General features: G+C 43.4%; 1 protein-coding gene across 12 annotated transcripts in view; it reads left to right on the top strand.

Annotated features, from left to right (window-relative positions):
* BACH2 (BTB domain and CNC homolog 2) overlaps nucleotides 1–26146 on the top strand; it is a 193932-nt gene that overhangs the window by 159063 nt on the left and 8723 nt on the right. For all 12 annotated transcript variants that reach the window (XM_054061303.1, XM_054061297.1, XM_054061298.1 and 9 more), the window contains 2 exons: nucleotides 10791–12332; nucleotides 21828–22034. In XM_054061303.1, coding sequence (XP_053917278.1) covers nucleotides 10791–12332; nucleotides 21828–22034 — 1749 coding nt within the window. The remainder of the gene's footprint in view (nucleotides 1–10790; nucleotides 12333–21827; nucleotides 22035–26146) is intronic.

The raw sequence follows: 26146 nt of genomic DNA, 5'->3' as shown, positions 1-26146 counted from the left end.
CACGGCACACATAAATATGCACTGGTGACTGAGGCAGCAGAATAACACTTCACTGTTCATTATTTTATCAGACAGTGATAATTGTAGTTAATATTTTCTTAGTAGCATCTCTGAGAGTTTATTTATACTGTTAATAATCTGAGCAGCTGTAATGATGCTGGCTGCCAGAGCTGTAGCCTTTTAGAAGCACTTTAGTGTGGCAATGATACGACACCAACAGAAATCCAAGGAGAAAATGATCTTTTCGGAGCAGATGAGGCTAATTTAGTCCCTTTCACACACGTTCACTTTCTCTAGTTTCTTTCTCACACTAGCATGCGTAGGTGCACGTGAGCATATGTAGACACACACACAAATAACTGTGAAGTCCCAACTTCCGCTCTCCCAGGATAGAGAAGTCAGGCTGGAAATGCCATCATTTTTCTACATGAAGAGTACATCTAGGGCTCCTAAGGTAAATGGCATTTTCTACTCCTTGCTTTCAGGGTAGATCTTAAAAATCCCACATATGAAGCAGAAAGGGGGAAGTCAATGCCATTGCCCATCCTTCCCCTCCTTCAGCCGGTTTGCTGCAGGGCACTCCTGCTGAGCCGGCACTCCTTTAGGGACTTAAGGAGCCACTTACCTTTACTCACAGCAGACATGAAATCTCAGCAAGAAGGCAAATGCCTCTGATTTTTTCTGGTGGGATTTATGGAGCCTTGCTAACCTTTAGGGCCACCATGTGAGGAGTTAACTGCTCCTCGTGGAGGACAGGAAGGGACCAACTTTGCCAGCTCAGCACTGGCTGGTTCTCCTTGCAAACCTGCTTTGCTGAGCTGAGCAGACATCATTGATGAAATGTGAATGCCAAGCAGTGGAACAAAAGCCGCTGTAATCCTCAGATCTGTTAGTAGCCATGCAAGAACAAAACGGAGGTGAACACAGAAAAATTGCGTGTCCAAATATCAGAAATTAAAAGGCAAGGCAGGGGAAGAGGGGAAGGAAAGCTTGAAAAAATGCTGCATTTGGCAGGTTTTGTTTTAAAAATACAATGTCTGCAGGAAACCAGGTTATCTATGCAGGGTTTCTGCCTATCAGTTGATAAGTGTAATTGCCCGGTCACCTTGTGAAGCACAGTAGTAAAGCCTTTGACATTCAGTTCCTTCCGCAGCCCAACAAAAGCATCTCTGGATTTGAAGTGTTGTAGTATTTGGTGGGTTGTACTCTCTGCTACCCTGGTGTAAGGATGCCTTTGATCTTACATGCTGTGTCATGCCGGCACACAGTCGTGGACAGTGCTGGAAGCACTGGCTTCATCAGCCCCGTGGAAACTACAACAGAGCATCCATGAGCTGCATGGGATGTTATCCAGTCTGTTCCCCGAGCCTGCTTCTTCTCCAGCTCTTTGTCTTCTGATTTAGTTCTCTTCCTCAGAGTGCTGCTTATTTTGATATTCCCTAATGTAACTTGGAGGCCTCTAGAGTTTCTTTCTTCATTCTAGAAGTTCTTAAACTGCTCTTTTTCAATTCCTTTTCCTGCCCATTTTGACTTATGATATGCACCTAAACAGATCTTTCACAGACTTCTCTCACAATTTATATTCTGTGAAAGCTTTCCCACACTTTCCTCCCTGCTCCTCTCTGCTTAACACTTTCTCTTTTTTCTGGGGGTCAGTTTGGTTTTCCTTTTGCAAAAATATAGGACTGATTTTAATTTCGAATTACAGTTGTACTTTAATTCCGATGATGCTCTTCGGTCAAAATCCATTCGTTTCTGCCCATTTCTTCCCTGCTGGTTTCAGCGTGGCTTGCATGGGCATCCAAGGAGAGAAGGTAGCATTTCTGCTGAGCCACTCTCCCGTGTCATCCTTCATTACTGCATTCCAGGTTTCTTAAGGTGGAGGCTGCACTGCAAGAACAAACATATTGCAAACTGCCAGATATCACAGCTATATTTCTGTTTGCTTTTATCTTCCAGTTCATGTCGAGTGCACTGAAATGTGTCAACAGCAAAGTATTGAGGCTTACTCCTGATGATTTATACCTTCTCAATTAACAGTGTGTTTTCTGAAAGTTGTGGCAAATTCGAAATGAATTTCCCCATAAATCTTTCAAAGTTGGTAAGGATGCTGAAAATGGCCAGGGCTTCTGTCAGTATTTCCAAAAGTAAATTCTTCATTCTGATTTGAAACCAATCTCACTTTCCAAAGAGTAAAGAATTTCGACTGGACTTCAGTAACTCCAAAATGAAACAAAACTTTCTCGTACTGAAATAAACATTGCAGTTGGATCAGAGATTATTTTTATTACTCTGAATTTATTTCTTTTAACTTCTTAGACATCTGATTCTGTCCTCCCTTTTGGTGACATCAGAATTCTTGAAAACGTTTCAAAGTTGGGGCCATTACGCAGTGAATTTGATTTGGGAAAAAGCCCAAGTATTGTGGTGCCTTAATGCTTGAGCTCCACCCATAAGTCACATGTGGTTGAACACTGACATAACCAATAATGTGGGCATCGATCCACTAGCTGTTTATGCCATCCTTACACTTGGCAATCAATCCCAAGCCACTTGTCCCACTGCTAGTGCTGACGCACTTCTCACACGCCATGGACGCAGTTTGCAATTATTGCTCCCCATCTTCGAGTCAAGTCTAGTATGAAGGACCTCTCTTTCCTCCCCGTCTCACCTCCTGTGGTCACACCTGCTGCCCAGAAACATTGCAGTGCTTTGTGGGCACTGAGGGATATTGGTCTCTCCTTCTCTTTCAAGCAGAGTGGGAAGAGACCCTTAGAAGTGTTGCCCCTGGATGTGTTCATTATGCTGGAGATAGGAAAATGAGAAATCATATTGTTTCCTCCTTGAAACTGGAAATACTCTCACATTTGCAGTCAGAACTTCCAGTCTAAATTATTGGTCTAGCTGAAAGCTGAGACTTTAAGGGAGAAGGCTGAGGGGGGCACCCGTGCGTATTTATTATTTTCCTGAAAGCACAAAATTGGACATCTTATGAGCACTTCCAATGTGGCATCTTTCATAGAAGTACCACTAAAACATCTCCTTGAAGCGTTCAGCCTGACGCCTGAAGAGGCTGGTGTGGAGGATGCACTGGAAAGCTATCAGGATGCTCCTTAGCCCAGCCTTAGTGTGGTTTTAGGGGCAGCAGCTTTTCCAGTGGAAGTTTTTGCTAAAACAAATTTAAAGAAATAAGTTAGATGAATCATCCTCTCAAAGAAAGGAGCTATGTGTCCAGATTCTCCCTTCCCCCAGCACGCATTCTTGCCCAGGGGTGTCTGTTGTGGTGGCAGTGTGGTGGCCTCCCACCCCTGCAATGTGATGTGATGTGATGCAATGTGGGAGATGCCAGACTGTCACTTGGACTTCTGTCAATTTCTGCCCAAATCTGTAAGTGCCACCTGAAGTGGCAGAACATAAAACTGAGGCCAGTAGGATATCTACTTAATTAAAAAGTGGTTTTAGAGTGAAAATTAAGGCCACATTTCTTCAGTCTTCTCCATCAGCAGCTCGTACATTTCTTTCTTTTTTAAATGCCCAGGTAATACAAATATCTGCATCAGATGTTTCTCACCCAAGTTGAATTTTAAAGAGTGATTACTCATTTTAGGAGTTCCACAGCTTTTATGAGCAGATAGGGGACAGACATCTGTAAGCTGCAGGTGAGAGAACATTTAAACACTGTTAAATTAAGGGAAAGATACACTAAAGTACTGCTGTGGTCTTGGCTTATGAAAGTACTCTGCTGTTTATCATTTCTTCTTGTTCCTACCTGCTGCCTGTTCCCACCCTATGTAAAAAGGATCACAGTTTCAAAGCAATTCCTGGCAATGTGCAGGCTTACTTTGTGCACACAGAGAGAAACAGGCATGTCTAACACCACCAATTTTGCTCGTGCAGCTGCCCTGTCTGAGCCTGGTAATAGATTTAAATCTTTCAGAGAGTTTTCCAAAACCAAATAAGCTCAAGCTAGGAAAAACATGATCTGCCAAGCTGCACCATCCCATGTAAAAATAACTAAGTAAATAACCAGGAAGTCTCTTAACTCTTAATGAAATAACGGCTTTGGTGACTGATTTTGGTTATCAGATTACACTCAAAATAACTTCTGCGCTATACTTGCAATTGGCTGTAAAAGAAAAAGAATACAGTGTGTGCTAATTTTAGCAAATAAGATTAGAGTTAATATTTAATCCCAGAGACCTTCTTCAGGCTGTGGAAAAAAAATAGCAGCAGTTAACTGTCACTAATCTTATCTCCTATTTCTAGCATGTGTTTGATTATATAAGTTGTAGAGTAAGGAACACACTGTCTGAGTGAGAAGTTAGTGGTTTGTTTGTTTGGGCTTCTTAGACAAACTTGGGGGCTGAGATGGACTTAAAAGGTCTCCACATATGCCTCTAGACTACAATAGCAGCGCTGGAAGGTTAACAAAGTGGGTACCACAGTAGGGCTGCTACAAAACAGTGTGTGAATCATGGATTGATTTTGAGTTCTGCAAGGAACCGTCACATTTCTTCTATGTTTCTATCCAACTGTTTTAAATTAATATTTAGTCTGAGATCTGATATTCAGCATGTGAGGTTTGATTCAATTTTCCTTTCTTTCTTCCCCTCAAAATGGCTTAATAATTAAATTGATGTTTGGAGATTAAAGATGAGGGGTTTCTAGATGGTCTTAGGTGCCTGGTGATGAATTTAACCTGAAAATCAAAATAAAAAAAAATATAATCCATAATATAATCCATAATCCTACAAGCAGCTTGCGTGCTTCACAAGAAACCCATCGGTACTCCTGTTGGTTTCAACAAGACTACTCAAATGCATAAAGATAATAATCTGTGCCTGGGCTGCTCTGTCAGGACTTCTGTGTTCTCAGTGGATCTGAAGGTCTAACCACCTAATTTACCCCCCAGTTTGGTGGGATTTAACAACTAATGTTCTGCAGATCTCATTGTATCCCTGGAGAGCAGGAGGGGGCTGTGCCCTCTCACACCACCACTGATGATCATATTCCTTGAATATGCCCCAGGTATACGTTATTTGAAAAGGAACAATTGCTTATATATTTACTATTGAATTTTGATGCTGTTTTCTAGAAGGTCATTGGCGCTGTGCCCTCATTAACATGAAAATTAGGGCTGGAAAAAACTATCAAATTATTAAAACCCACCTTGCCAGAAGAAGGTTGTGCTTTCTTAGTTTTGTTTTGCAGTACTCAGACATGAAGTATCCATCATCTTCACTGGAAAGCCTTCTAAGATGGCACTGAAGTCACTGCTAGGTTAAGAGTCAGGAAAAAATCCCTGCGTTTTTCATTTCTTCAGTTCTTTCTCACTGCAGTTGGCAATAGCACCCCATAGCAAACTGGACAATTCCTCTCTGTTCTTCATGTTAGTATGCATCAGATTACTGTAAACATTCTCTTGCTCCATTTTAGATACTGCTTTGCCAAGTTTTACATTCCTACATGTTTACAGTGATCTTTCCTTGCCCTTAATCACTTTTCCCCTCTTTAAATTGAACTCAGATTTGCTGGCATTTTGCAGGGGTTGACCTTCCCCGCTCCAGATGCAACTTTTCATACAAATGCCATTCAGAGCAGTGTTACCAGACATCCATGTTTCCCTTGGAAATAACCTTCCCTCCCCCGTAAGAAATACTGTCTGTGCAGAATTGGAGGATTTTGTCTATTTGTCTGGGATTTTGAGACATCTGGAAGTCTGGGCAGCCAGCTAATGAGCATGCACTGATGAACTCTGCAGCACACAGTGAGTCCAGCCCATCCACAGAAATGTCAGACCTCTGTGTGTGCTCTGAGGCCATGGCCCATGTGTTCAAAACAACGCAGAGACCTCCATGGCATGCTTGGTCAGCTGTCATGTAGGGGGCCTGATACAACGGGGAGCCAGGCAGACTTCACCCACAGTGCTGTATCTCATGTGGTGCCTGTGGGTGTGTATATAACTACATTTAGAGTAGAATTTTTGCCCTAGAAGTCCATTATGAAAATACAGTGTTCCTAGCATGGAAGTGAGCTAACCCTCCTCCTAATCTGAGAATGGTGTGTGTCTAGCACTAGAAAACTGCTGTGCTAAAACCATTTTGTATTTGCATCTGAAATGTTGCTTTCTTTACTAGCATTTCTTATTGTTGACTCTTGTCTCAGCTTCTTGTTCTCCCACCTGACAGTGATCAACATTGTTTTCCTTGAATTAGACAGTTTTTCATTAATGACATAATACCAACCAAAGAAGGAAAGGCAAAGAGTGTGGTAACAATACAGCTTTTTCTCCACAATGAAGAGGCATTGCCTGGAATGCATTGGGTAAACATAATGAGAGGTGATGGAAGCAAATAAGGGAAGGAACATTTCCTTACAGGGAGGTTTTAACTGGACTGTGGCAAAGATCTCCCAAAGGAAGTAGTGGAAGTCTGATCACTTGAATCAATTAAAACTAACCAGAGCATCACACTCCATAGGACTTTGTAAGGAGAAAAGCAATGTGAGACTGAACTAAAATAGATTTTTCATGCTGCTTTTCTGCAGGGCTGCTGTCTGTATTTTGCCAGTAAATTCAATATGGCTAATACTGATTAACAACTCTCTTGATGGTTATTATATCATTGCATTATTTCCAGCCTGTTTGTCAGTATTATAAACTCCTGGGAGCATGGACATAGAAAACATGCCCCCCAGCTCAACTAGATCAGTCTGAAAGACAAGTGGTAGATAAAGGGCTGGAGAACTTTCTTTCTTTCTTTCACCTTCAGGCTGGTTACTGCCATGGTGATGAATTGACATAGACCTCCATACCACATGTTGAGCATGGTACACCTGTGGCAGCACAGCAGAGGCAGGAGCTGCACGTGGCCCCCCAGTGCTTGACCTCTTGGTTTGCTGTAGAGCAAGAAGATGTGCCAGATGGCTTAAGTGGCACTGCAGTACCTATGTCCCCTGTGCACTAGGTATGCAGAAGTTTTTTAATGTATATAAGACCAACTGGGGACAGGAGCAAGACAAAATAAAGCGATTCATCCTTATACTAGGGTGACTGGCGTGTTTAAAGTACACAGGAGAAGTACTCTCATGGCCTGCCTTGAAAGATGAGCTTCCAGGCAGATGAGATCTTCACTTTGCTAATCTTATATGTGTAGGCATTGTTGTTTTGTATGTACATTTTAGCTTTTCTCTGCCTGGTTTTCTTGTAGCCAGTCAATTCAATTTAAACAATAAAAATGGGTAGAAAGTGAAATAAGACAGATGATTGGAAGGCAGGGAAGCAGTGACTTGGCATATGGTCTTGAACAAAGTGCCCAGTGGAGTTTCCCATAAACTGACCTGCCTACTTAAACATTAATTTATATGGAAAATAAGGTTTAAAAGCAAACAAATCTTGGACATACGGCATCTTATTTACAGTAGGGGAAAAAATAAACCGAAATTGTTGCTGGAATGTGTTTTACCCATCCAGCAAAAGTCGCTCTCACTTGTAAACGGAGTCTGTTATATCAGAGAAATGATCTGTTTCCTTCTGCAAACACAGATCAACTTGGTTTCACTAACTGTTTTCACTGGGATGCATCAGTCAGGTCAAATCATTTTAAAAGACTGTTCGTACCTCTTCCTACAGAAATGCGTGTGTGATGGTAACACAGGCAGCTTTGAAGCCTTTTCTTTCCCAGTGTGCAGTGCTCATAGCCACGCTCCAGTACCTCGATTCCTGCCTTCCTGCCAGGATTCATCAGATGTAGGTGGTCGTAAAGCTGGCGGGGTTGTGACAGGGGCCTTGCTATGGGAGCCGAATCAATGTTTAGACAACTTCAGGCAACAGAGATTGTGCTGGCTTTCACATTTGGCATCAAGCTTTGCATCTATTTGTTACCAAAGTTATTGTTTGTGCAGTTTCAAGGATTGGCACTTGAGAGATACCTCCCTGAGGGCAACGACAAGCGCCTGGTGCTTGACATGCTTTCCTCCTGCCTAGATCTGAAGATGGTGAGAGTGAGGAAAGTTGTGAAACTGGGTAAGATCTCATAAGGAAGTCAAGGCGCACGTTTGACCAGTGTTCTCATCATCCTTCATTTGAGGCATCTCAGAGAGCCCATTGCACAGTCTCAGGCTTTGCTTCCGATGCATCCAGTGCGGAAGAGCTGTAACAGCTGTCTTGCTGCTGTTTGTTATCGTGGGGGATTGCTGGGAGTGAAAACCTGAGTCAGCCTGTGAGACAGTCTTGCTGGGGTGATAGGAGGCTCTGCAACGTGTCTGTGCTGGGGTGAAACCCTGCCCAGCATAGAGAATTAAATTTTAATTTGCTTTCTAGTCATTCCACCTAGTGGCCGAGTGCCACAACTGCCAGGAGAGCTGAGTTTGTGCTACAGAGTCCCTCGTCATCGAAAGGGACCCAAAAATCCCAGACAGAATTTATGACTGCTCCTACAGACCTACGCTGCTGCAGAGCTTACAAGATGTGTAGGAATATGTAAGCCCCCACACTGAAGATCTTATCAAAGAGAAACATTGGCCTGCAAGTAGCTTATTAAATTCCCTAGCAATTTTGTTAATCATGCTGCATAGATAAAATGCAGATAGGCCTTTAGTGAGCTGATAATCTAACAAATAGGCAGAAAGTGTAACACTGATAAAGCAGAGCTCAGTTTAATAGCCAGCTGTAAATCTAGGCAATTCCGTACCAGAGGCGTATTGTAAAACAGATTGTGCAAGTGTGTAAGTCTGTGCATGAAAATGCGCTGTTTCTTAAAATAGCAGATACAGCAGTAATATTATGTATGGAAAAGCTATTGGGAGCAATTTTTGAGGTGTTTCAAAATATTTTTCTCTCCATCAAAGTCTGCAGTACTTGTGGTATCTTCATAATCCAGCATCACAGGTGCAGATCTATGAATAACAAAAGCTTGTTTCTGGAAGTCAGGATTTTATATAAAAATCTATGAGCTCTACAACTGGTCCTAAGGCAGTGTAGGGAATTAATACACTTTTCATTGGGATGAACCAAATTATTCACTCCAATTCATGCTAATCACAAATAAAACCACCACAAATTCATGGCCTGATGTCTCACTGACCTCTCAAGCAGCTTCTTGCTCAGTGGTGTTATTTCAGTTGGAAGGACAGGGAAAAACAGCTCGTCTTCGGGCTATCCCATACCTACTGGATAGGATATCCTTCTGAGGAGCTGGGAAATGTGATTTTGAATCCCCAAAGCCTGGACAAGGGACCTGGTCTCCTACTTTCTAGGTTCCTCTTCTAATCTTTTGGCTGTTTTACAAAATGGTGACAGCAATGCTGCTGCTTCTTGTTTGTTTTAAATGAAGAAACTGAACTGGGAACACCTACCAAAGACATCTACAGCCAGAAGGAGATTGCTGGCTATGCTTCCCAGCCTCACACAGACATGCGGGTGTTTGAGTGTTCTGAATGTCATCTAGATGCCTTTCCTTGATAGGCAAAGGGAACTCAGGTACGTGAGTACCACTTGCCAGGAAGGCAAAAAGGTGTCTTGGTGAATCAGGACTGAAGTGACTTGCCAGGGTGATGTAGAATGTGTTTGGTGCAGCAGGAAATTGAATTATGGACTCACAAATCTCCACTTCGTGGCCAAACCACTGAATCTCCTTGTGGAGAAACCTTTATCCTTGATGGTGAGCCCTGGTTTTGAAGCAGCCTCTCACTGCTTCCTGAAGGACAGTGTTTTTCTGCTACCTTTGTTGTCTGCCCTTTGCAGGGAAAAAAATGCAACAGAAGTTAGTGGCAGTGCATTTTTGATCAAAAAATAGACAATATCTGTAGTTTAGATAGTTATTTGATAGCAAGTTATTTGGTACTAGAATGGGAAGATACAACTGTAAAAAAAGCTGTGTATTTTTTAATATATCTTATATGAATGTAAAATATAGCATAGGTGGTATGATGAGAAAAAAGGACAAGCAGTACTTTAACTCGTAACTTTAGGTCCATTTAATGCATAACTCAGACCTGGAACAGTTGGTTGGAAATCACTCTCCTGGAAACAATCATTACTCTTTCTACAAAGAAGGTGGAGGAAAATTATGTACTGAGGTGGGACTCAGAGTGATTTGTATCACTAAACAATGAATATGGATTTCTTTCCTGTTAGCTGTACCTTAGACTCACTAAAGTCAGGAGCAGTATGAGGAAAATAATCTCCATGGAATGTACAAAAGAGGTGTGCAGTCATTGTTTGTCTATTATTTATTTAGTAATGGCTTGCAAAAGTCTGAGAAGAAAAAAAAGCAACCAGTTTGCTCTTGAAAGAGGCAAAAAGTTATTTTCTGTTGTCCTATAATCTTAAATATGTCCTTCCTAGAACACTTTTTTTGTTTTAGAGGTATCTTAAGCTTGAAACCACTGTTCACTAGAACTTCCATAGGGACAGAGGAATCAAATTTGAATTAGTACTTTCGGAGTGGTGGGCTGCATCGCAGTTAAAATCAGGAATTAGCAGCATCCACACCAGCCTATTTTTTCGGTCTTTTATCACAGCAAAGGCTTAGTTCATAGATCCTCAAGATACTTGGGAAAAATAATGTTCTGCTCAACCTGTACAGTGATGTACAGGAGCAACATAAAGGAAGCAGTACTAGCTATTGGATGTGGCATTGTTGATGATCTGATAGATAAATAATTGGTACTGAGAAGCATTTATTTCCAAATGCTTGATCTGTTAGGTTATGTAACTATGTGATGAGAGACTTGGGATAAAAGCAAGAAGTGATGGTAATGCTGGCAATTTCCCCTCTCTTTTTTTGCAGGTCACTGTCAGGGGATTTGGTCCATTGTTACAGTTTGCCTACACTGCTAAGCTGTTACTCAGCAGAGAAAACATCCAGGAGGTCATCCACTGCGCGGAATTCTTGCGCATGCACAACCTGGAGGACTCCTGTTTCAGCTTCCTTCAGACACAACTGCTGAACAATGAAGATGGCCTGTTCCTGTGCAAAAAGGATACCACCTGTCAGCGCATGCACGATGAGGAGAACTCAGATGGAGATGAGGAGGAGACAATGGAATCAGAGACGTCAAAAATATCTTGCCCAAGAGAGAGGATGCACCAAGAGCCCTTCAATTTTGAAACCACTATTGCTGGAGCAGAAAAAGGCGAAGGGATGCTGCCTGACTCTGACATGCTGAGAGAGAGCAAGGACAATTTGGACAAAGATGCAGTAACACGGTACCCTAGATACAAGAAATACCAGCTTGCTTGTACCAAGAATGTCTACAACACATCACACATTAGTACCTCAGGTTTTGCAAGCACATTCAGTGAAGAGAGCTCTGGAAATGGCCTCAAATCAGGACTTGCTATGGGGCAGATAAAAAGCGAGCCACAGAATGAAGAGAACGATGAAGAAAGCATCACACTTTGCCTGTCTGGAGATGAACCTGACATCAGGGATAAAGAAGGGGATGTGGAAATGGACAGGAAACAGCCAAGCCCCACTTGCATTGACAGGCCAAAAAGTGGGTCCTCTCCTTGCTTGCGGTCTTTCTTCAACAGAACAAAAAGCATAGATTTGGTTGGCTTCCCCAGCACTTCCCAACAGCACTTTGGCAGGAGTCCAGCATGCCCTTTTGAAAAAGGGTCAACTCAGGGTGACCACAAAACTGATTATGTCCCTTTCACAGGGAACTATGGACAGTCCCATGCCATGCAGAAGGATGCTTCCAACTTCACAGTGGGATCGCCACTCAGGGCGCCTGGCTTTGAAACTCTCTGTAAGCAAGAAGGGGAACTGGACAGGAGGAGTGTTATATTCTCTTCAAACGCTTGTGACCAAGTAAACACTTCGGTGCATTCATATTCTGGTGTGAGCAGCTTGGACAAAGACCTCACAGAGACTGTGCCAAAGGGTCTGTGGGCTGGCAGTAGCCAGTCTCTCCCCAGCTCTCAGTCCTATTCGCACAGTGGACTGACAGCTGATCACTTGCCGGGAAGGATGCGACCGAACACCAGCTGTCCAGTGCCAATTAAAGTTTGCCCTCGCTCTCCTCCTTTGGAAACCAGAACCAGGACCTCCAGCTCGTGCTCTTCCTACTCGTATGCAGAGGACGGCAGCGGTGGCTCTCCCTGCAGTCTGCGTCTTTGTGAGCTCTCCTCTTCCCCTTGCTCCCAAGGCCCCCGATTCCTGGCACCTGAGCACCAGGAGCCTGGTGTGGTGGGAGATGGATTGTACAACCCAGTCCGAGCCCAGATTAAATGTGAGCCATCCTATGGAACAAACTCCAGCGATGAGTCTGGGTCATTCTCAGAAGCAGACAGTGAATCATGTCCTGTGCAAGACAGAGGGCATGAGGTAGGGATTTAAGATAAGTACATATATTGCAGTCATTGTGACCCAATTAATTGCTCCTGTATTCTCTCAAATGACTTGGCATTTTCCCAGCACTTTCCATGTTTGTAGAGACAAAGAGTAACTTCTATTTATTCCTGTCAGCTGAGTGTGCATAGTTGACTTCACGTAAATAGGTCTGCTTGACCTTTGAGGTGTTTGACACTTACCAGAATTGGGGTATGAGGCAATAGCAAACTGCTGAATGATGAGACCACGTTGATATGGTCAGGGGGGAGTGTCCTGTTCTCCTCCCTCCCTTGCCCATGGCACAAAGTGCCACTCCTCTTTGTTGGTTTGCCAAAGTGGTTCCAGCTCCGCTTGCAATTGCTTCTGGTGTGTTTGAGCAGCCTCAAGGTGTGCCTTCACTGACACCAAGGGTTCAAGCAGCCGGCCTGAGGAGCCCCTGCTACATATCACTAACAGCCCAAATCAAGAAGCCAGACAGAGTGGGAGGAGAAAGAGGTGTGAAATGACTTGGAACAGTTGCATATCTGGCCACCCTTGGCTGCAGGAATGGTATTCAAGTCATCTTGCGTGTGTGTGTTTCTCGCACACGCAGGTAATGGGGTTTGCCTTTGTTAAGTGACGACTGGGATGCTGTTTCCTGCCTGTGACCCCACTTTGTTTGGTGGCAAGCTCTAGCAGCAGCTGCATGAACGGTTTTGAAGAGAAGTTATCCTTTGATTTCCAGGACTGTTAGGAGAAGGGCAGGGGGACAGTCTGGGGATGAAACTGGGATTTCCATGCAGCTCTCCAGTGAGAGGGAAGAGAAAGAGGGTCCACTCTAAAACTAGAAGTGGACCAGCTGGAGATGCTGTGGTAAACTGGCTAATCATGATCAAATAAGCTGCCTGTGTAAAGTCAATAGTTGGAGGGAAGACTTAAATCACAGAGACGTGTTGTGGAGCCCAGAAACTGAAAAAAGACTGGGTGTTATCATAGATTTTCATTAGGAAAGTGCATGCCCTGGAGAGTATCTGGGTGAAAAGGCATATCTTGCTTTTCCAGTAAGGCTGAAATGCTCCACTAAGAGCTTGTGCTTCAGCATGAGGAGCAGTGAGTGCAAGTTTGAGGGGTTCACATGCTGTGACCACTCAGTTCAGAACCAGGTGGCCTTCGTTTTGGGCTAGGGATGAAAAGAGTGAATTTTATTTTATCCCTCAATCCTTATTCCAGCTACATTCCAGGCTCTGGAAGATCTCTCTGGAAGATTTCAGAGAGATGTGGATGATTCCTTTAGTTGGTTGCTTAGCTTAAAGGCAGGACTAAAGAGCTTGGGGAGCATCTAGTGTCCTAATCCCTGTCATGCTGTACCAGTGGTTTTGAGAGGATGGTTACTGTTTATCCCAGTGTCCTGGGGAATATGCAGAAGGGAGGGGAGTCTCCCAGGAGCCTCCTTGGAAGGCTGCCTAGCATACTGTGCATAGGACCTCATTCAGGAAGCCCTACAGCTGAACAGCTCTGCTTGGCCATACCAAGGTTACTTTGTGAAGTCCTGCCTTTATGAGGGGCAGAAGGGAGCAGTGCGTGGGACCAAGGGGAGCATCAGATCTCCACCCACATGTCCTGGTTTCTCAGCGAGGACTAATGAACAGCATGAGGCAGTGAAGAGGGCAGGAGGTTAGCCTTTTGGGGTTTGATAACTAATTAGCTGTCATAATTGGCTAATTGTGTGGAGAGGCTGCAGCAGAAACAAGCTTGGAAAGGTCAAACGAGAAGGCTATAGGGGACTGATGATGTTTTCCTGAAAAAAAGGTATGTGAATGTGTGCAGGAGAGCGTGGTTGAGAGGAGAGATGTTCATGAGAGGAGTAAGTGGGTCAGCTATGGGAGGCTGTCTTGGTGTGCCACTGGTAGGCTCTAGGGTAGAGCTAGGAAGGGCTTGCTCCACTCCTGGTTTTGCTACTGTTTCCCCCGGGAAGATTTGTACAGTGAACTTGGGGTGTGTATCCTGTGATCCTGCAAGATCCTCTGCTGTAGAAACCTCAGTGAAGGATATGTTAAACTAGGCAGTAGAAAATACCTAATGGTAGCAGGAAGTTCTTCAAGTTGCTTTACCTACTTTTAGAAGTTTAGCAGCTATTAAGATGACAGAAGAGACTTGCAGTGGTCTGAAATGGACTTTCTGTCCTTCTCCTCCCCTTAGCTGGAATCTTTCTCCACTCCCAAAACTGTTGGTTTGCCCTTGCTGTCCTGACCACTTTCCAGATGGGTCCCTCGCCCCCTGTCATATCAGATCACACCATGTTTACTGGGCTTCTCTTCAGAAAGCCCCTGATAAGATAGCTGGGGTTGACACGTAGGCACTCACCTTTCTGGAGAGCAGCCACAGGCTCTTGTGCTGCAAGTGGGCTTTTGTTTGGGTGGGGCAGCCTGCTGGGAATAAACCTAGTGGACCCTGACCCTCAGTTATCTCATGGACCTGCTCTGTTCCCCTGGAATTTGACCTTGTTGGTCTTGATTTGGGTCCCAGAATGCTGTTGGTGCCAGAATTAATGTCATGAAACATCGTTTGCCAGTGTATTGATTGTGTGCAAAGCAGGTGAAAGGTTTTTTCTCTCTGCTTTTTTTAGGGCACTCTGCTTTCCTGCAGACACACACCATTCAGGAAAACATGCTCAAGTTGCTCGGTGCCAGAAGTGGGGTGCTAGGGCTGAGCATGAGTGCCATGTGGGTGAAGGTAATCCCTCTCTGTGGCCAACCTCCCTGTCACATACAGGGGTGCAGACTGCAGTCACAAGTGTCCCATAACACCACTGGGAAATCCTCTTCAGGATGTCTTTGCCTTTGGTTTTCCTTCCTGTTTGGGGAGCCACCCAGAATCTTCTGAGCTTTCCTTTTCTTAACGTTTTGTGATAGAAGCAGCAAGTGCAACTCGAGGTGTCCCAAGGTTATGGAGATGCAGGAACTGGCCTGTTACTTTACCTGCTGGTACTTTACAGAAACATTTAATAGTTTGTGTTGCTCTTTTCACCCGGCTCCCTCAGGCCTCCACATTGTTAAAAATCAGTTATTGGGATATAATACTAGAGAGGAGACTTGCACTCAATGCTTGCAGGCAGGTTCTGACAATCCCGCTTAAAATAGCAACAACAAAACAATAAGCCTTGAAATAATGAATTGTTGAGAAGGAAGTAGTCTGTCAATCTGTTAACCTACTTAGGAACAGAAACTTCAGCGCTACCTGCTTTTCTTGATATTCCTTTTCTTCAGCTACTATCTATGGGGTATTTTTCTGCTACAAAACTTGTAAAAATATTGCATTATTAAACCAGTTAAAAAGAAATCTCAGCTCAGTCTAATTTTATGAGTGAGTTTTCTTAGGAAAAGAATAAACAAGGGTAGTAGGAGGTAAGAGGTAGATTTTTCCAAGAATTATAACTGTCTAGAGAACTGCATTCAATATGTCTTTCATTTATATTTCAAAAGAATTTCCCACCTGGGTTAGTGACTCACTTTTCACAGGAAATTTTTGTAAAAGGAGAACTAATGCAGTTGTCCATTGAGGATACAGTAGAAAAATAACCTTCAGTGAGAGTTCAAATCTATCCATGTTAAGTGGCAGGCAGCTACCCTTTCTCTGTTTGTCTGCTGATGCTTAGCATAGTACTAGAAGTCAGAGCCCCAGTAAAAGGGGGTAAATAAAAGTTGTTGCGCCAGAAATTTACTGGAGCTATGTTGAATCATCTGTGTCTTCTTCACTGCTTAATATTTCTACTTAGTGAAGAGTATAATGTACAACCAAGAAAAATACATAATAAGTTGTTAACTTGTTTTCGTATGTAGTTTCCTCCCAGAACGTGGTGATCAGTCACCCCCATTTTCCTGATCTTGCTAGGTTTACAAATTTGAAAATGAGAAAGTTACTCTCCACATCCTCCTCTGCTGGATGTTTTCCTGACCAGGATCCTCAATGGCATCAGAGCACTGGGAATTGTGTTCTGTAACATCTGGTAAAATGGAGTCTTGTCAAACATCAGTCTTGCAAGATGAACTTCATGACAGATTTCTTTCCCACTGTCAGTAAGAGTGGTATCCCTGCTGATAGCAGAGAGAATTACTGGGTTACAACAACAGTTTTCCATCACAAGCTTGGAATTTCAGGAAGGTCCTTTTAAATGCTGTATCATTTCATTGCAGCCTACAATCAGTTCTGTTATGCCCTGAGCTGAAGCCCTTGCTGGAGCTCTTGAAGGACTTTTTCCAGTTCTTGACTTTTTTTCTGCAAAAGCAGATTTTTCAGAGAAATACTGTACTTTATTTCCTCTTATTTCATTGCCTGGTCCGCCCTTCTGAAATGCACCTATGACTTCTGTTGGTGTTTCTGTGTGGCTTCCCTATTTTCAGAAAAGCCTGTTAATGGGTGGGAGTACTGTGTTGTTATGCCTTTGGTAGTGCTGGAATCTGAGGACACCGTGAGCAGTGAACAGGAAGAGGTCAGCACAGCATTTTAAGCACCAGCAGCCTGTGATCTGAATACAAGTCCAAGTCATGGGCTAAAGGATTATTGGGTTAAAGCCCGCTGCCATGGGACCAGCCTCTTCTCCACGTTTTCTGAGGCAGGTGGCAAATCAAAAGGTTACCCAGGCTGCCTTCACTAAGTGCACAGCAGTGCCCTCTCAGGCAACATTTGCTGACCCAAACACCTCTTGTGTCTCACAGGAGGTGAGGCTGGAGTTGATCCTGGGCAACTACATGGCCATCAGTTGTGTTGTGGCAGATAGGACAGATTGTTTGCAGTGGGACCTGCTGATCAAGCCCATTTCAGGCCTAGTCTGTGAACACAAGGGTATATCTTCACTGCCTGGGCTCACTATTCTCTTCTTGCAGTTCTCTGCTGTCTTGGTGTGGTTGACACCTGGAAAGAAGAAATGCTTTGAAGGCCAGTAGACGGCAGAATGAGGAAAATAGTGAGTGCATCGTGCCTGTCCTTTCTGTGACACAAACTGTGGCCCGTTGGCTTTGTGTTTCTTTAGATAGCTTCTGTCAAAGTTAAATCAGGTAGGTCCCTATTCTATGGGACCACAAGTGATGCCTGAAATAATGTGTAGGCAATCAAGCCCCTAACACAAGTGGACACACCTCCATTCCTGTTGTGGGGTGAATTTCTACACAAGCATTTGTAGAGGAAAGACTTTCATGTCAAGGAAAATACTAGGAAAAACGGCATTAGTGTGTTGGGCTCTTCTATGTGGAAAAAATACCCCTTTTTACATTGGTATGAATCAACCCATAATGCTGAATTGCTTTGGTGGGTCTTGAGAGCTTTCCAAGGGCTGAGCAATTAATTTTAAGTGTCAAAGGCTTTCAATAGTTATGGCTTTCAATTTAAGGGCATTAAGGCAACAGTTTTATTTCTTACAACTCTGGAACACATGCCCAAGATTTTGAACCATTTGTGAAGGTCAAGCTGGTACTTTGAACCATAGAATCATAGAATACCAGGTTGGAAGAGGCCTCAAGGATCATCTGGTGCAGCCTTTCTTGGCAAAAGCACAGCCTAGACAAGATAGCCCAGCACCCTGTCCAGCTGAATCTTAGGCATGTCTAATGTTGAAGGATCCACCACTTCCCTGTGGAGATTATTGTAATGGCTGATGGTTCTCATTGTGAAAAATTTTCCTCATGTCCAATTGGAATCTCCTCAGGAGTAGCTTGTACCCATTACCCCTCATAATTTCCTTATGATCCCTTGTAGAAAGGGAGTCTCCATCTTCTCTGTAGCCTCCCTTTAAATACCGGAACATGGTGATAAGGTCTCCCCTAAACCTCCCATGCCCCATACATAATGACTACTTTTTCCTGGAGATAATATATTAATCCTTTTAGTTACTGTGGTGTTAAACTGAGTTTGGGAAACTCAGTGTCTTTACTAGCACTTGGCAGTTCACGGAAGATGATGTTGAAGTTTACATATAAAGAAGGAATGAAGAAGCTAATGTTACCCATGGCGTAAGACAATTCCTAACACTTGGCATTTGTATTTTGATGTGAGTAGATACAGAATCTTCATACTTTCCTCTATTCCAAAGAAAAAGAGAGGAGGGAGAACGGCAGCAGCAATAACCAGCACAGTATGTGAGCAGCACAGCAGTAACTGGCATGTGGTCCAAGCTGGCACTAACTAGTGAAGCCTGAAGGAATTTATTTGGTATACGTAGGCCTTTCATGTGCTGAGTCAATGGCTGTCCCTGTTTGTTTATATTGCTCTGTTAGTTAGCCACTCAAAGCAATGACATTTACACTGGCATCCTAATGCTAATACAGAGGGGGAAAATACCGCAAAATCATAAACAGGTTTCTTTTTCACCAAGGTGGGCTGGCTGTCCTCTCAGGGTTGCATCATCCAACACTGGGAGCAGTAGAGGCTGCAACAGTGGTGGAAAGTGTTGTTTTATGTGCCGTGTTCTGGAAACAGAGCCTCTGCTCTTGCTGTAAAAATGCAGGGAAAGAGTAATTGTACTGATAGGGAAGATACTAGAGCTCTGTGAGGTTAGCTGGCTGGAGTAACTCCTGGAAGGAGTAGGGATCCTGTTTAAATTTGAAATAGTAGTTCTAATTTGAAATAGTACAAACCAAAGAGTACACAGTCATTTCCTGTATAAAGATCATAGTTAATAAAAAGAAAAGTTTGCGAGAAAACATACTTGCTGGATTTTTCTTACACGTCTTAGAAAAGATTGACTATCATTTTTCAGATAACTCAGTCAAGGTTTCTCTCACCTGCCTTGGATACCATAAGATACAGCATCTTTTCTAAGTCTCATCTCCGCTCCTTCTCAGCCAGGAGGAGGGAGAAGCTGTGCAGGATGCATTGCCATCCAACGGCCTCTCTGTGCTTGATGCCAACAGCCATAACTGGGTCAGATTAATCCCACCCATGGCACGGTTGTCAGCGCTTGCAAATTGACTTACTGCTCTGTTATGATAAATACCAAAAGAGGGTCTTGCCCGGCACCTATGTAAAACACCATGAGCCTCTCACTGTAGCAATACCCATTATTCACTGTGTCCGTGCCAAAGGCTTGATGGGTTTTTTTTCAGTTCACAGCTAATTGCAGAAAGGGAGACAGGCAATAAAAGTGCTGTGAATGGTGAAGGAAATGAGTCTGACTCACTTCCATTCTCCCTTTCACGTTTTTAATCCTGTACAGTGCTGCCTATGACAGGAGTGGGATTATGCTGGATTTACTGATAGCAGTCTGACCTGCTGTGTAGATGATTTTATTTTCAATACATTCCTTTTCTTTTATGAATCTGTTTCTATTTATTTTCCCATTTCCTTTTAGTGACTTCTATCTGACAGAAATTTAAGTCCCTACCCTTTCATTCCCATTCCTGCTGCAAGCACATCTCTTTGCAAGTAAATATGTTTTGAAAGGGAGAGGGAAGAAGAAATAAAGGGAACTTCACTTTCCACTTTGGACTTAAGAAAACAAGAAAAAAATGGGAAGGTGAAAGGACTGTTTTTGCAGTGAAACTGTGATGTTTTTCAGAGGAAAGCTGAGGCTGGTTTCATTTTCAGACGCTGGTTGAAGCTTGATAGAAAACCAGGTGACACTGAGTTTATGTTGACAGTCCAAAGGCTAGGAAGCGGAAATCAAACAGGTTTCACGACATTAGTTAGCAGTTCGTAAACAAAGTAGTCCTCATCACCTTACTTCAGGTCAGCCTTTGTGTGTACAAGCATGAGGCTGGGCAGATTGGGTCAGTGTTTGCTGTTGCTTGCTGGTTTAAATTGACCGTTCAGGTAGAGTGTTACAAAGCAGTTCCTGGACAAGTCAGGCAGAGGGGCAATGTTCAGGGCATGACACCATCGGAAAGGATATGGTGGGTGTTTGCACTGAATTTCACATGGCCCCGGCTCGGAGATGTGCAGAGCAGTGATGGAAGACTGCGAGAAAACATAAGCTAGTAAACAAGGCGAGGAGCTGGTCGTGAGCAGGTCCAGGTGCCCAGCAAGGGTCCATGACTCTCAATGCCAGAGACCACTGCTGTGTGTTTGCATACATGTGTCTTCACCGAAGTCTTCTGCATAAACAAACTCAGCTCTCCAATGAAAACAATCTATTTATAATCTATGCTCTTATTTTCTTTATCCCCAAGTAATGAAGTGCACCATTTGAAAACAATAACCATCTTTTAAATATCAGAGGAACCTTTTCAACCCAAATCATTTGCTTAGCTGCAGCAACTTAAGTCTATCTTCTTTGGTAACCTGCATGCAGAATAGTCTTCTTGTTCGAGAGGTTGGATTGTATCAAATAGGGACAGACATGTAAATATTTACTGCCATCTTTTGGGCAGTGCGGGTATGACTCAACAACAGAAAGGATCAATCCAGTCCCTTAATTGTCATCTTATTCAGATTTGTCAACTGATTTGACCACCAAACACAGTTCACTGAGGAACATTATTTATTGATAGTAGTGTTATGAGTCTCAAGCTACAAGTGAAGCAGGGATCTAGCAAGAGGAGCTCACTTCAGTTTGAGCAAGCTGATAAGTTTGGGGAACAAAGCTAACAGAAGTCTTTGAATATGTCTGCCATTCTCCAGGTTTTGAGACAGTGTAAGTAAGTGCATTACTCCAAGGTGCCAGGAGCTTTGTGTTTTGCTTTGCTTTAATGCATAATGACTAGAAGTTGGAGAGGTGGTTGGAATTCTTGAAGTCACAACCTGGAGATGCTGTCACATGGTCTATGGTGAAACAGAATGGCAGATCGTGACCTGAAGAAAAAGTGTTTTACTGCAATTAAGTGAGGTTTTAGACTGTTTAAAGGGGTTTTTTTCCAAGAAATGCAACTTGGGTGCTCTTCAGTCTACAAAAATATTAGAATGTCAGCAAATACTGTTTTATTTCAAAATGCATATGTTTTAGCAGGGTAGGAGTTGTTGCGTCACATCCCTTTCTTCTTATATGGTGTGCTGTTCAATTGAAATGCTGATTAGGCAACCTTTCCTAATTGCAATATGGTATTTTTCACCCACTTAGAATGCCAGGTGGCATTTTTAACCTCTCACCTAATCAAACTTTCAGTCCTGCAAGGCCATGCAGAGACAGGTTTCCTGCTGCAGTAATAACCCATTCCTTAAACTACTTTGAAATTAATAGCGACGAGGTCCTTCACTCTTTCCAAAAGACCATCTGTCCTAGTGCATGGAGCCTTCTTTTAATGCAAGGAGATCTGTTATTAGAGCTTTTTAGAAAGATGAAATTTTAACCTGGGATTTATCTATATTGCTGATTTTAGTACAATTACCATCTGATCCTTACCAGCTGGACCTCCACAATGTGCCACAAGGGAGTGTTAAAAACTTGCTCAATGTAAAACATGGTGTATTGTTTATTTAGGAAGCAGCAGGATAGCTAATTGTCCTTCCGTTCAGTGTTGTCCGGCTTACATTCAACAAGCAAAATATGACTCTTTGCTCTTGTCTTCTGTTTGTTTGGTTTAGGTGAAACTTCCTTTTCCTGTAGATCAAATCACAGATCTTCCAAGGAATGATTTCCAGATGATGATAAAGATGCACAAGCTAACCTCAGAGCAGCTTGAGTTCATCCATGATGTCCGCCGGCGCAGCAAGAACCGAATCGCAGCTCAGCGCTGCCGCAAGAGGAAACTGGACTGTATTCAGAACCTAGAATGTGAAATCCGCAAGTTGGTGAGTTGTGTGCTCTCGCCACAGCCCCTCTCACCTTCACACTGCAGCTCGCAGGGCACCAACAGCCTTTCCTGTCCAAAATTTAGTGAGTTCAGTCAGTTTGTATGTAAGTAAGCAGAGTCACTAGTATGAACACCTAATATACAAAATTATATTTGTATGTGTGTATATGTAATATATAACACAAAATTCCAGTGGAATGAGGCCTAGATTTCTCCATATTTTGACATCTCAAGAGCATATTGTCGAGTGAGTTGGAAAAGGAGGGAAGTCTGTTTCACAGCTCCCTCTTGCAGCTTAACCTACCCAAAGTACTTAAAGTACATCCACAAAGTCATTTCCTCACCTTGGCCCCTTTTCCATGCCTAACTACCATAACAATCTGTTGGATAGAGATTCATGGAGTGCTTAAAAGAGATAGGTGTGAAGAGACATTCTGGCTGTCTGGTTGTCTAGTCCAAACAGAAGTATGGCAGGGCCAACTTCATGTCCACATATTTTCCTTTTCTTTCTTGTGCTAGAAGGCAGATCAACATTTTCATGATGTTTCAGCTCAGTATGCCTTTTCTTCAGCACTTTCATTCACTGAGCAAATGGCAGAAATGGCAAGGGAAGTGAAAAGCTGGGAATGTGAATGTCCAGACAAATGGGCATCCCTTGGTGTAGGTCAGTGAGATGGCACGTCTATTTTTCTCCTTTCTGTCTTCCTTTAACACTCCTGATGTGCTGTGGACTGAAACTCTCCTATAACTCAGAGACTATCTAACATGAAAGGCCTGTTCCCACTCCAGCAGGCCCTAGCCTAGGTTCAGGTGACAACCGTTGATTCACCTTGACCCTCCTTAATGTGTATCTCTGGCAGTAGCCTGCTGTGGAGTGGAGTGCAAAGCGTGACCTGCTCACTGGCCAGAGCACATATGGGGACAGGTCTCCTATGTGCCAAGGTGTCTGTGAACATTGCTACCACACATTAATCTACAGGAGTGAGATGACTGAAGCAAGGCTAGATGGCTGTACAGGAAATTCCTCTCTCTTTCGGTCATGGTATGGATGCCTCAGGTGTCGTTTGGGTGGCCAAACACAGATATCTACAATATAGACACCTGTGTTGGAGCTAGTTGTCCTGGCTTCCTTTATAGTCAGTGAAGAGAAATAGATACCTGTGGAATCTTACTTGTCTTATTTTCAGCAGAGGAGGTGACATGCAACCCAGAAGTGCCTATTCCTCTCCATCACCTGGAGAGCCATATCAGATGTAGACATCTCAGCTATAGGCACCTTAACTGAAAAAACTCTCCTCCTTTCTGACACTGCCTCTGTGGTCTGAGGGCCCTGCTCCTCTTCCCCTGACATGTCTTGCCCACTGAGATCAAGCTGATATACAATGAAACAAAGGCTTGAGGCAAGGGTCAAGAAGGAAGACGTCTTCAGGGTGTGTCTCAGCAGGAGGAATGCAACACTGGAGCTTTGAAACAGGCTGGCACCTTCTTATCTGTTTAAAAGTTCTAAAAGCTATCTGAGACATCAAAAGTAAGGCAATAGTCCCAGTTCAGCTGTTAGGAGAAGTGGGTGTGTGCAGCATGCAGGACCAGACAGTTTAGTTGCATTACACAGCATAGACTTTGGAGTCCAACATTAAGCTCAGCCTTTGAATATCCAAGAATTTAAGTCATAAATTATTTAATTCATATAGATAAAATAAAAGGTGCTGAAGGTGATTTCGTTACTGAGATCTCTGCATACCCAGCTTCCACTAAAATTAAAGGTTATTTGGAGTCTTTGATTTAAATGTCTTATGTGCACATTTAAAACATGCTCAATTGTAGGTTTTACTTGGTGGGTCTGTGGAGCAGGGTATTTGTTCTTGTCATAACAGATTGCGTGTTGAAACTGGTCTTTAGTGTAGGCTTTGTTGTGCTCCATCCTCTGTGCAAGCTATAGCAAACATAGTGAGAAAGAGGGAGGGATCTTTTGGAAGAAGCTGAGTTACCGTCACTTTGTAAATGGCAGAATGCCACATGACTGACTTTGGGTCTGCTTGCCGTCTGTAGCACGGAGGTGACGCTGACCCCACAAGCTGATTGGGAGGCTTAAATTATCAAGGCCTACAAAGTTTTCAGATGCCGTGCTGCTGAAGCCGGTGGGGGTTGGGGGTTGGAGCAAGAAAAAAAATGAAAACATCGTTCATCATTGTCTCCACTGATGCAAAACAAATATCAAAAATAAAACAGTGAGCAACAGCTTCCTGCACCAAGCATAACATGCAGTGTATGCAAGGTGAGTCCGAAGCAGTTCTGCAGGGTGAAAGAGCAACTCCTTGTCCACGTTGTCAAGAGAAGCAGGTCCAGTCTTGCTGCACGTGCCTGTCCCTCTACACTGAGCTGATGATGGGTAAGAGTATGTCTCTTGTTCTCCAGTACAGAGCACTAGAGGCAGCACTCTAGGGGCTGGACTAGCAGCAGGGGGGAAGTTCAGCTTGATACTTGTAGTTTTCACTTGCAAGTTAATTTGGGTTCACTGGCTTTACATAATCCTGTGACATTACCATTGTTTCTAAACATAATCAACTGTGTATAGGCAAAATATTTTTTTTTTAAGTCCCCTTCTCTCTCCAGCACACACACACATCTCAGGGAAGTGAATGAAAGATGTATTGAGTGACTTTGTGGGCCTCATCCATGCTGAATTTCAGGAATCAAAAATCCTTTGAGGTCCAGGATTCTTCAAAAGAAATGTTAAAGTTTGTATTTAGCAAGATGGGTAAAAAACTGGCTGGATGACTGGGCCCAAAGAGTTGTGGTGAATGGAGTTAAATCCAGTTGGTGCCTGGTCGCAAGTGGTGTTCCCCAGGGCTCAGTGTCAGACCCAGTTTTGTTAAACATCTCTATCAGTGATCTGAATGAAGGGAGTGAGTGCATTCTCAGTAAGTTTGCAGGTGACACCAGGTTGGGTGGGAGTATTGATCTACTTGAGGGAAGGAAGGTTCTACAGAAGGATCTGGACAGGCTGGATCGATGGGCCAAGGCCAATTGTGTGAGGTTCAACAAGGCTAAGTGCAGGTCCTGCTCTTGGGCCACAACAACGCCGTGCAACACTGCAGGCTTGGGGAGGAATGACTAGAAAGCTGCCCAGATGAAAAGGACCTTGAGGTGTTGGTCAACAGCTGACTGAACGTGAGCCAACAATGTGACCAGGTGTCTAAGAAGACAAATAGCATCCTGGCCTGTATCAGAACTGGTGTGGCCAGAAGGACCAGGGAAGTGATTGTGCCCCTGTGCTCAGCGCTGGTAAGGGTGCGCCTCAAATTCTGTGTTCAGTTTTGGACCCCTCAGTACAAGAAAGACATTGAGGTGCTGGAGTGTGTGAAGAGAAGGGCAACGAAGCTGGTGAAGGGTCTGGAGCACCAGTCTTATGAGGAGCGAGTGAGGGAACTGGGACTGTTTAGTCCGAAGAAAATGAGACTGAGGGGCTACCTTATCACTCTTTACAACTCCCTAAAAGGAAGTTGTAGCAAAGTTGGTATTGGTCTGTTCTCCCAAGCAACAAGTGATAGGATGAGAGGAAATGGACTCAAGTTGCGTTGGATGAGGTTTACGTTGGATATTAGGAAAAATTTCTTTACTGAAAGAATGGTGAAGCATTGGAACAGGCTACCCAGGGAAGTGGTGGAGTCACCATCCCTGGAGGTATTTAAAAGATATCTGGATGTGGCACTTCGGGACGTGGTTTAGTGGTGGACTAAAGTTGGATTAATAATCTTAAAGGTCTTTTCTAACCTAAAAGATTCTGTAATTTTATGGGATCTGATAACGTCATTCTGAAAAAGGGTGTTCATAAAAAAGACAGTCACAAGGTATGCAAGAGTATAAAGCTGCAGAATTAAACTCATGCAGATTTAACTTTTCCTCTCAAGCACTCCTGCCCTCCCCTGTAGGCATGCTGTTCAAGCACGTAGTCCACTTCAAGATCTTACTTTTACTCTTAGGAAAATCAGCAGTGAAACTCCAGTTGACTTCACAACTACGTGATCACTGGAAATTCCTTTCTCATCTTCTGTCCACTTGGTGACCAGTAATTTCCAGTCTCATGGAGTGTGTAATAGTAGTAGGGCT

The sequence above is a fragment of the Cuculus canorus genome, chromosome 3, assembly GCF_017976375.1.
Source record: "Cuculus canorus isolate bCucCan1 chromosome 3, bCucCan1.pri, whole genome shotgun sequence".
NCBI lineage: Eukaryota > Metazoa > Chordata > Aves > Cuculiformes > Cuculidae > Cuculus > Cuculus canorus.
The sequence above is the reverse complement of the archived record's forward strand: the minus strand, read 5'-3'. Positions and strand labels throughout refer to the sequence as shown.